General features: G+C 35.7%; 1 protein-coding gene across 1 annotated transcript in view; it reads left to right on the top strand.

The window, feature by feature from the left end:
* Gpr158 (G protein-coupled receptor 158) overlaps positions 1-11,621 on the top strand; it is a 357,473-nt gene that overhangs the window by 32,656 nt on the left and 313,196 nt on the right. The window contains exon 2 of the mRNA XM_013014644.1: positions 1,679-1,784. Coding sequence (XP_012870098.1) covers positions 1,679-1,784 — 106 coding nt within the window. The remainder of the gene's footprint in view (positions 1-1,678; positions 1,785-11,621) is intronic.

Below are 11,621 nucleotides of genomic sequence, written 5' to 3'. Positions count from 1 at the left end.
ACTTTTCTCATTGTTGGCATACAGAAAAGCCATTGATTTTTGAGGGTTAATTTTGTACCCTGCTACTTTGCCAAAGTGTTGAATCAGCTTGAGTAATTTGGGAGTGGAGTTTGTGGGATTCTTTAAATACAAGATCATGTCATCTGCAAAGGGAGAGTTTTACTTCTTCCCCTATTTGGATCCCCTTTATGTTTGCATCTTGTCTTATTGCTTTAGCTAGGCATTCTAATACTAGATCGAAGAGAAGGGGAGAGTGTGGACATCCTTGTCTCGTTCCTGAGCTAAGAGGAAATGGCTTTAGTTTTTCACCATTAAGTATAATGCTGGCTGTAGGTTTGTCATATACAGCCTTTATTGTATTGAGGAATGTTCCATGGATTCCTAATTTTTCCAAAACCTTCATCATAAAGGGGTGTTGGATCTTGTCGAATGCTTTTTCTGCATCTATTGAGATAACCATGTGGTTCTTATCCTTGTTCTTTTTGTTTGATGAATAATATTAATTGATTTGTGTATATTGAACCAGCTTTGTATCCCTAAAATGAATCCTGTTTGATTGTGGTGTATGATTTTTTGGATGAATTGTTGAAGTCGATTGGCCAGAATTTTGTTGAGCAGTTTTGCATCAATGTTCATCAAAGAACATTGGAGTTGGAGGAGTATTGGTGTGAGCTCTGCTTTGAAGGCCTTGTAGAATTCCGCTGTAAAGCCATCTGGTCCTGGGCTTTTCTTAGATGGGAGGTCTCTTATTGCTGTTTCTATTTCAATGCTTGATAGGGGCCTGTTAAGATTGTTTAAGTCATCTTGGTTTAGTTTCCGCATGTCAATATTTGCTAAGAAAAGGTCCATTTCTGCCAAGTTCTCAAACTTATTAGCATAAAGTTTTGAGAAGTATTCCCTTATGATGTTCTGAATTTTGGTTGTTTCTGTGGTGATGTTTATATTCTCATCTCTGAGTTTATTTATTTGGGTGTGTTCTCTTTCTTTTCTGGTAAGATTTGCTAAGGGTCTGTCAGTTTTATTTATTTTTTCGAAGAACCAACTGTTTGTTTTGTTGATTCTTTCTATGGTTTTTTTGGATTCTAATTCATTTAATTCTGCTTTAATTTTAATTATTTCTTTCCATCTACTGGATTGAGGTTTATCTTGCTGCTCTTTTTCAATGAGGCTCAGATGTCTCATTAAATTGTTGGTTTCAGATCTCTCCAATTTGTTGATGTGGAATTCAGAGCTATAAACTTGCCCCTGAGTACTGCCTTTGCTGTGTCCCAGAAGAGCTGGTAATTTGTGTTCATTTTTGTTAAATATCATGAACATTTGAATTTCCTTTCTAATCTCTTCCATTACCCACTTGTGATTCAGCAGTGTGTTGTTCAGCCTCCATGTGTTACAGGATTTTCTTTGGTGGCTTTGGGTTCAAATTTCTTGAGCATTTAGGCATTATATGAGGAGCTAAAGACTATCAACAATACAGAGTTCCTGTCTTTGGGGCTTAGGTAAACCTTATGCTTGCTGACTTCGTATCTTTTCTTGATATATTTCAGTTAAACATGAGAGAGCACTTTGGAAATTTTTAGTACATTTATTATGCTGATTTGTCTGATTTCCATGATGGAACACAAAGTTAGAAATTATAAAGGCTCAGATTAATTTTTCTTTTTATTTTGTTCAATTTTAGGGGTGTCATGAAAGTTGATATAAACCTTCAGAAAGTGGACATTGACCAATGCTCAACTGATGGCTGGTTTTCAGGAACTCACAAATGTCACCTTAACAATTCAGAGGTAAGAACATGAGAATGCGATTCTCTGAAATCAGATGCTCAGAGGCAAGTCAGTTTAAATATTTTTTTATTTGTTAATGAGTGAACAAGATGAATGCTATTGAGGAAAAACTTCTTGGGAGATCTCAGTGTTGCGTAATGAACTGAAAGAGGAACAGAAAGGAATTAATACAGAAGTGCTGTTCATTTTGGAGGCAAAAAGTAAGATTATATTTAAAGTTTGACCTTAGTTAAAGCCCAATCCTTGTCTTCAAAATGAACATCAAAGCTTAATGTGATCATGAAGTGAGAAAACAAGCCCAGAAGGATGAACCAGATGATACACATTTTGTGGAGTAAGATCCTTATTGGAAAATCAATGGGATTCTTTCAGAAATAATTCTATGTGATAAAAAAAAGCAGAGAAAGTATGACAGGCCTATTTTGCAAAGGAAAACTATAAACTTGGAAGGGGATTGTGTGTAGTTGTGTGTGTGTGATTCAGTATTCAGCTCCTATCCATATTTGATTTGGTGAGATTCTGGTTGGCAGGGAACAAGAATCATGCTTCTGGAAATACTACTATTCTTTTCCCCAGACTAAAGACTTGTTAATTGTTTATTTGTAGTTTCAAAGAAGAAATGTGATGTTATCCTAATGATGTCCTATACCACAATCCACATCTAAGATCTCAAAGTAAAATGGAACCAATATATAATAAAGTTTCCTGATCTGAAATACTTGGCCTATCCCAGTATTGATTCCAGGAACTTGTAAGAAAATTTAGCTTAATATATTTAAAATAGGATATTTCCACATGTGATAAACTACATCTTCAGTTTGAAGTTTTACCACCTGTGAATGGCAGTTGTATGTAATAGATATTGTGTGGTTTTAAAGAATTTTAAATAAGAGTAGCATTAAGCACTTACTTGTACTATCTCACAAAGAAACAAAAAACACAGGTGTTCATGGATGTGCATCCATGCATATTTGCCCTTTTTATGCTAAGTATGTACATCCTACTGCATAAATCCTTGCTGCATATATGCGGCAATTTGAATATTTTAGCCATGTTAGTACAGCACTTCATTACAGAGTGATGAAAATAACAGGAGAAAAAAGTTCTCCCATATCTCCTGATAACCTACTGTTCCTACATCCTTGTACACTCTACACCTACCCCCACTCTCTTGCTCTCTACCACAATATTCTTCAAGCTACTTGCCCTATTGTAAACTTTGTAACATTTTAACCTCTCACATCCCTCTAAATCTGTCATACCTCTTCACCATATCCCTGTTTTCTCCCTTTGCTTCCTGACTATTCTATACACATTCTCACACTTCCACCAAATCTCCTTATGCTTCATTATACATCTCCTCAGCTATGTTACCTTGTCCATCCATCTTGGACTCAGGTATGTATGAAAGTACTTTTCAATTGTTGGCTCACAAAAGTTACCGTACTTTACCATACTGATTGTCCTTCTGGTTTCAAGTATTTCTGAAATTCTACTTCTCTTGGAATGATTCTAGCATTTTTAAAGATATGAATTTCAGTCAAGATTTAGTAAATGTGTTTTCTTCTCATTATCTCCATGCTCATGTCTATGGCCAATTGGCATTGCAGTTTAGCCAGAATGGACATTTTTTTTCTGAATAGGTATCATTTTACAAATATGAATCAGCATTTAATGAATTAATTAATGGTGGTACTGGGGTTTGAAGTCAGGGCCCCACACTTCCTTGGCTTGTATGTCAGTCTTCTGAAAGAAACCAGCTTCTAAATCCCAATTTACATCAGTACAGGGGGGCAGAATAGAAAGGTATTCCTAGTAAATAGACTGAGGATGATATAGAGAGCTATTGGAGCTATCTAGAATGACCAGTACCAACAAGAGTATTTTTGCAAAGCCTTTCTGAAAATATGTGATGAGTTACAGTATGTCATCAAATAAATAAATGTACCATGAAGATGCAGAAACTACGCCAAAGTTGTTATAAACAAATAGAAACTATAATCAGTTGTAAAGTACAGATCTGCCTGTTTCTAGACAGACTGCTTATTAAACCACAGAAATAAGCACATAAAGCTTGGTACTAGTGATTCTCACTTGTAATTTTAGCAACTTGGGAGGCTGAGATATGGAAGATCATGGCCATCCTAAGAAGAAAACTTTACTAGACTCCATCTCCAAAATAACCAGCAGAAAATAGACACCAGCTGACACAAAAGGCTTTATGGTACTTTCCTAGAGACCTTTTATTTAATTCATTTAAATTTCTAATTTACTGAACATCATTTAGAAACAGCAGTTTCTCAGTTCTTGTGGTATTATTGCTCTTCTTTCCTCTAGAAAGTTCCTAATTCACAAATACTGCTTTTCACTTATCTCTAGAACTGAGATATCCAGTGTGATAGACCCTAGTCCCATGTGGCTACTAATATGTATATCAATTAAAACTAACTGAAATGAAATCGTGTTTAGGAAATTGTCCTCTCTAGTCCTATATTGAGTGGTTGAAACACACAGTAGCCAGTGGATACCGTATTGGACAGTGTGTGGACAGCTCTGCTCTAGGATATGGCCTAGCTTATAGTATAGGCTAGCCACACAAGGTTTTGAAGACTTTTCACTGCTAGCTGAGCCAGTGACATTGATAACATTGCTTCTAAATCTACCAGAGGATACTTAAGGACAAACTTGAAGGGAATTTATTACCTTTTTTTTTCATAGTAGTATTTATTCCCATATTAGAAGACTTCTTTTCAGCTACTACTCAGTCTTCATTCTGATAGGCTGAATATCCCATGATTTAGTCAAGTATCTCTGCTTTTAACTTGGTTTAGTGCAAATAACCAGAAAACAACTATATGGATCTTATATGGGTTCTTTTTACTGCGTTACGAGAATTTACCCCAAAAGTGGAGTTAAGGAAAGCTTGGCTTTCAATTTTAGATGTCTCCAGTAGCTGAAAATCTGTAGTAGGAAAGTAAAGCGATTCTAAGCTATAATTGGTTATCTAGACATCTCCTTCACTTCTAGAATACCGTATCTTCCTTTATGAACAGTAGTTTATGTGTTGGGTTTTAGTTAAACTGTAGACTATTGTTTTTCTAATTAACAAGGTACATATTTTACTTTCCATGGGACACTTTTTACTGCAGATCAGTTCAAATTCATTGTTTTCATTCATGAAATTTATATTTATTTGTATCTGATGGATACTATTTTAGGCATTGGAGAGACAGAAGCAAATAAGATAGAGGAAATAATAATTTAAAAGAAGTCATGTCAAGAATGACATTACTCCATTTGTTAGGAAATGGAAAGACTTGGAAAAAATTATATTAAGTGAAGTAAGCCAGGCCCAAAGAAACATAGGTCCCATGGTTCCATTTTTGCAATAACTAATATATGTCTGAGTCAAGCAGAAAAGGTCAGATAAGTTGATGTTAGGGGAATGAACCCCAAGATAAGTATTCAAATATTTTTTTGTTTTTTTTCCTTTCATGCAATTGTTTCTAATATATTTATAATGAACTAGTCATATGAACAACAAAAAGCATTAGTCATTGTTAGGTCTGCCTGGGAGAAGTTTGCTGGATTCCATGTCAAAGAATAGGCAAAAGAAAGCAGACCTAGAAGTGTGACTGAAATGGTAGAGAACCAGCCTATTAATTCTGTCTGAGACCTCAAGTTTGAACTCTGGTATTGCCAAAAAATAAATAAGTGAAAGTAAATTGATCTGTTTTTCACCAAAGTAACATATGGGCCAGATGGAACCAAGTAGATTTTCTTGACAAAAATAATGGAATTCTGTGCTTCCATCAGAAAGACTGACACCACCCCATTCTTAAAGAAATGGAAATACTTAGAAAAAGTCGTTTGTAATAATTAGTATATGCCTAAGATAGTCCTAGCAGAGGCTTATAATGGCCTAATAGCGATATACACATAACCACATAAAATGATGTAAATCAAAATGGTCTCCAGGGAAACAAGGTTTTTTTTTCTTTTCTTTTTCTTGTGGTGGTTTTTTCCTTCTTTTTTTTTTTTTACTGTATTGTTTGCAGTAGTTTCTTTTGTCTTTTTTTTTTCTTCTCCTTTGGTTTACTCCCCATGATCACTGTTTCTGACTTTGGTACTCTTTGTCTTACTTGTAAGTTTATCTGATTTGAGGAAGGGAAGGGGAATCACAGAAATGGCAGGACAAAAGGTGAAACAATGTAACAGTAAGACACTTGTGTTGGAATGAACTTTACAACCTGTGGAGAAGGGGAGTTTGGGGAGGGAAAGCTGGAGGAAATGAGGGAGGAGGTAACACTGCTTGAAAAGAAATGTATTCATTACCTTACTTATGTAACTGTAACCCGGTCTGTACATCATCTTACAATAAAAGTTAAAGAAGAGGAGGGGCACAGGATGGGGGGAAGGGGCAGTTCTCCTGGGCAGACCTAACAGTCATATATATTATGATGCACCCAATGTATAGTACCATATTGTGGTTTTAAATGAATATCATTCTTAAGTCATTGATCATAAAAAGGCATTCCAGTGTGATTTAACAACAAATGTCACAGAGAAAGATGAGGTTATGTGAAAACGTTTTCCTGGGATGTACTTGATAGATAAATGGGGGCTTAGCCAGAAAAAGTAGACCCCTTAAGGACCAAAAGTGAGGCTTTTTAATTTTGAGAAGTGAAATTGGAAACTATGGAAATGTGTGCAGTGAGATACGTATAAGTTAGCTCACAATTTTGTATAAGGTATATAGAAATGACAACATTTTAAATAACAGTATGGTACTGTATTTTTAGATGTATCATAGTTTGACTAGTTCATTATTCTTTATTTAATAATCATGCCTACTTTTTGGTACCATGCATAACTATTGCAATGGATGGTCTGATATTCATGTGCCAAATATTCTGGCACTATCAGATTAAAGACGAGATGGCATATGTAGTTATTCATTATTTGGCAGTATAGTTGTTTGAATTCAGGTACTTCAGTATGCTAGGCAAGCAAGCTAACACTTGCCTCTTGCCATTTTTTGCTTTAGTTATTATTTAGATAGCGTCCCATACTTTCATCTGGGCTGGCCTTGGGAAGAGATATTTCTACTTCCCACAAAGCTGAGATTACAGGAGTGTGCCCCCATACTCAGCATGTTCTTTGACATAGAGTCTTGTTTACTTTTCCTCCCGTGCTGCACTCATACTGCAACCCTCCTATCTCTGTCTCCCAAGTAGCTGGGATTACAGGTATGAGCCAAGACCTTGGCTCACACATCTATCTATTAAGTGACAATGATGCTCCTAGAATTTACATTCAGTTGAGAACAAGATGGAGTAAACTTGAAGAATCCCAAGAATATCTGCAAATAGGTGGCGAAGTTATTATTGTGTCCAGAGACTTTTACTCTTTAAAGATTGGTAATATAAACAAAACCACCAAAATCACAGTAGGAAACGAATGAATCCACAGTAGAGAGTAAGTATAATTTTCACTTTTTCTGTATTTTCATTTAATACTGGAAAAATCTAAAACTTTGAGGAGGCTAATAACAGTAATAAAGATGGCAGCTACTTAGTAACGGTTGCTTTGTGTCACCAGTTGTTCCTATCCTTCGTTAGCGATTCCTTGAATTCTCACAGTTGATGTGCTTGTGTATGCCAAACTGAAGATTTGCTGATTTTTCTCTCAGCCAATAGCAAAGCTAACTATTATTCCGCATCTGTACCTCTATTCAAGTTAGTGTATAGGATTTCATTTCTAGCCACTCAGTAAATGCATTTATAATGGTGACTTAAGACTGATAAGTTTGCCTGAAATGAGAAGGAAAAATAAAGTGATGTTTACTTGTCAATATATTACAAGTCTGTGGTAATTTGAGCCAGAAAATAATATTGGGGATACCATTGATTTTAAAAAAAATCCTAATTTGCCTTTTTTGGCTCATGGAGTAATCAGATACCTTAGAATATGAGATAAACACATTTTCTTTTTTTTATATAATTTATTTTTTTTATTTGTGAACATACTGTACAGAGGGGTTACAATTACATGGGCAGGTTAATGCGTACATTTCTTACCAAGCATTGCAGCCTCCTCCTTTGTTTACCCTTCACATCCCTTCCCAGCCTCCCCCCTCCCCGCCCAGTCCCAATCCTTCTCCCCCCCCCCCACCCGCTCCCGCACTGACATTGTAAAGCTCGTTATGGACATGACAACTTGTACTTCTCATTGTTGCAACAGGTCCACCTGTATCCTTAAACGACTTGTTTTTCCCCATCTCCTCCACAAGTTATACTGACATCAAATATAGTGAAAGCAGGGGTTATACTGTGGGGGAGGGACATACAAAGCAATAAAGAAATAATCTTATAAATGCGTTAGAAACACATGCATGAAAGAAAAAAAACACATTAAAATACATATCTAAGGGTTCATTTTCCTAACATCACATTATCTGACTTTTTCCAGTTGACTCATACATATACTAGATATTGCAAATAAGGGAAACCATGGGGCCTATGTTTCTTTGGGCCTGGCTTACTTCACTTAATATAATTTTTTCCAAGTCTTTCCATTTCCTAACAAATGGGGCAATGTCATTCTTTCTGATGGAGGCATAGAATTCCATTGTGTATACATACCACATTTTCTTGATCCATTCATGAGATAAACACATTTTCTAGCTATTACAAGGCCATGATGTTTGATATCTGCTTCTGAATGACACTCTTGTCTATATTTTATGGCACTGAAATGCATCATCAACCTTGTTGAACCTGTTGATCTAACGTTAGGACCTTGAAGTATTTGAATTAGAATGAACAAAGGAGAGAGCTGCCTATCTATTCAAGGTGAATATGCTGTGTTTCGATATGAGATAGAAAAACCTAGCTCTCTAGGTAGTTAAAATACATTTCTAAAAGGATGTGGCAAACTCACAGACAAATGTGAGTTAGGATCAATATACAAGCTATCTCATCTTGTAGTTGTGAGTGTAGTGACAGCAGAAGTTTCTTGCTGGCTATGGTACTCTGAGCTAACTGTGTCCTTGTTACATGAACTGCTAATAATGTCAGATTTGAAACAAGATCAAAGGGATCAGATTTCCCTTCCTTGGATAAAGGTTGGTGGGAAACTGTATACATTTGTCTAGGCATCAGTTAAGAGGAAAGGACCCACTCTTTGCAGAGCTAATTCACAAATAAATCAGAATGCTGAAATGAAAGAAAGTGAACATGGAAGATTACAACTCACTGTGAACAAGAGATGTCAATGGGAATGTCTACATTCATGATAGTAAACTTTGAACTCTTGCTAAAGATAAAACACTAAAAATGCTTTTAAGTTTTTCTGTGGCTTAGGAATAAGGATGGAGAAGTAGTGCAAAGACTGGGTTGAGGCAAGAGGATTAACTTGTGTACACTTGTGTGGGTATGAACTTGCAGTACCAGCTTTGTTTGATTGCTTTTTCAATTTGGTGAGAGAACGTCTTTTGAAATCTGAAATTCCTGAACAGATTTGGACTATGTAGCTAAGTTTATATTGGAGCCAATCAGAGGTAAAACCTACCTATGTAACATTGACTTTTGTTGTATTCAATAGCAGAAAAATGTCTAGTTGTCCAATTCTAGATATGAGAAGCAATCAGAATATACAGTGAGTTCCTGGGGATGACTTTTTGGGGGTTAAATGTAACCTTACATCATTAGGTTATATGGGGAAAAATCCCATTATGACAGCAAATCAGATCTAATCTGGCACTCCCTCTGCTACAATTATATAAAATACAGTAGAAACTTGTCAAAGCTTTTGGTGAGAAATGAGGCTACTGATGCTTGGCAGCCCCCTTTTGAGCACAGTGAAAAACCATGTTGCTTAGCTACAGCCCTGGCTGATTTAGAAGGCTTTAACTGACTAATTATACAAGAGTAAAACTATTCTTTGATAGCCCTTCCCCCTATAAAAAAAAGCCCTATTTATCACCTTATTTCTTGGTATTTTTAAGAAGTAATTTATTTGTATTTACTCAGGACAGACTATGATTTAAGTTTGTTTTTTTCCTCTCCAGGGCTTATAGATTAAGAGAGACCAAGTGGGTTGTGGTGATACAAACAGAACAGAAAAAGTATTGAGATTGACTTGAAAATACTTTAGCCATCAAAGGAATGTGCTAGTATTACTAGTCCAGAGGCTTGAACTCAGGGTCTGGATGCTGGCCCTCAGTTTTCTTGTTCAGGCTAGCAATGTACAACTTGAGCCACAGCTTCAGTTCTTGCTTTTTGGTGATTAATTGGAGATTAGAGTCTCATAGATTTTCCTGTCTGGTTTGGCTTTGAACTGCAATGCTCAGATTTTAGCCTGCTGAGTCACTAGGATTGTAGGCATGAGCCACTGGTGCTTGGCTCTCTGTTTTCTTTTGTCATTTGTAGTCATGTGTTTCTGTCCTGTCTTTTAGCTTATTCATGGTTTGGGTTGCTGTTGTTTAAAATGCATAAGATTATGGCTAAATAAGTAAGATTTATGTTTTCAAAATATACACTCACATGTAGGTAGAAGAAGAGGTAAGGTACAGTGACTGTACCTGATGACATAGAAATGAGAGCAGAGTTGGAAGTGGAACAAGAAGCCATTGAAAACAGAGGCATTAAAAAAAAACCCAAAGAACTCTACATGGAGAATATTCACAGCAGTGATTACAAATGAAGTAGAAATGTGCAGAGAGAAATGTCAGATGACCAGTCTATTTCAGTGGGATAAGAATTCTCAGAGACCCCAGAGACTGAGGGAAATTCTAAGCTTCTAATTATGCTTTATCTCTAGGAAGTTTACACAGTTCTAAATATGTGGTTATCTACTTTAACAGCTCTTCAGGAAAGAGAGCTGTCCCTCAGCAATGCTTTCTATTATCTCACCATAATTACTGTAATGAAGTGAAGCCATGACCTAATCTTGATTATGTAATTATTTTAGTAGATTTTATTGTTGGCTTTGTAAGTACAAGCTGTGATCTGTGCATGTAGTAGTTTTTCTCTGCTGTTACTTACAATTCCATGATCACTTGGAGGAATCTTTTTAGTTTATTTTATATTTACTTTTATTAGTAAAATAATGGATAATTGTCTCCACAGGTTTGACTCCATTATAATTCCAGTTTGTTGAAGCTCAGAATTCATAAGCTATGCAACCATGCTTATACATCTTTTTTTAAAATGCTGTCTGCAAATCACTTTTATCTGTTGCCTTTTAAAATACATTTTGTCTAATGTAGTTGTTTCCAAAAAGTGAGATCTTAGAACCCCTAGGAGTCCTCAATACCTTGTCGGAATCTGAAATCAGAATCATCTTTATAGTAATTTTAAGCCAGCACTCTACTTTTGACTCTTTTTTCTTCTTCTAGAAGATGTGATACTGAAACTGAAGGGAGAACAAGATGAAAATTCAGTTGTCTGATAAATAAATTAGACACTAAAGTGATTATTTGCAGAAATGTGAAACAATGACACCTTTTAAAAGTATATTAAAATATACTTTATTTAATATACTTTAAAAGTATATTAAAATATTAAAGGTCTGTTGTTTGATAAATTTATAGTTTCTGTTTTTCTCTTTAGGATAGTAAACTTTAATAATTATAAGACACATTAAATCAAATTTTTCTTTTTTTTTAATTTAATTTTATTTGTGAACATACTGTACAGAGGAGTTACAATTACATGGGCAGGATAATGCATACATTTCTTACCAAGAATTGCAGCCTCCTCCTTTGTTTACCCTTCACATCCCTTCCCAGCCTCCCCCCTCCCCCCCAATCCCAATCCTTCTCCTTCCCCCCCT

This window comes from Dipodomys ordii, unplaced genomic scaffold (genome assembly GCF_000151885.1).
Source record: "Dipodomys ordii isolate 6190 unplaced genomic scaffold, Dord_2.0 Scaffold24, whole genome shotgun sequence".
Classification (NCBI taxonomy): Eukaryota; Metazoa; Chordata; class Mammalia; order Rodentia; family Heteromyidae; genus Dipodomys; species Dipodomys ordii.
Note: the sequence above shows the minus strand (reverse complement) of the source record. Positions and strands in the feature narration are given on the sequence as shown.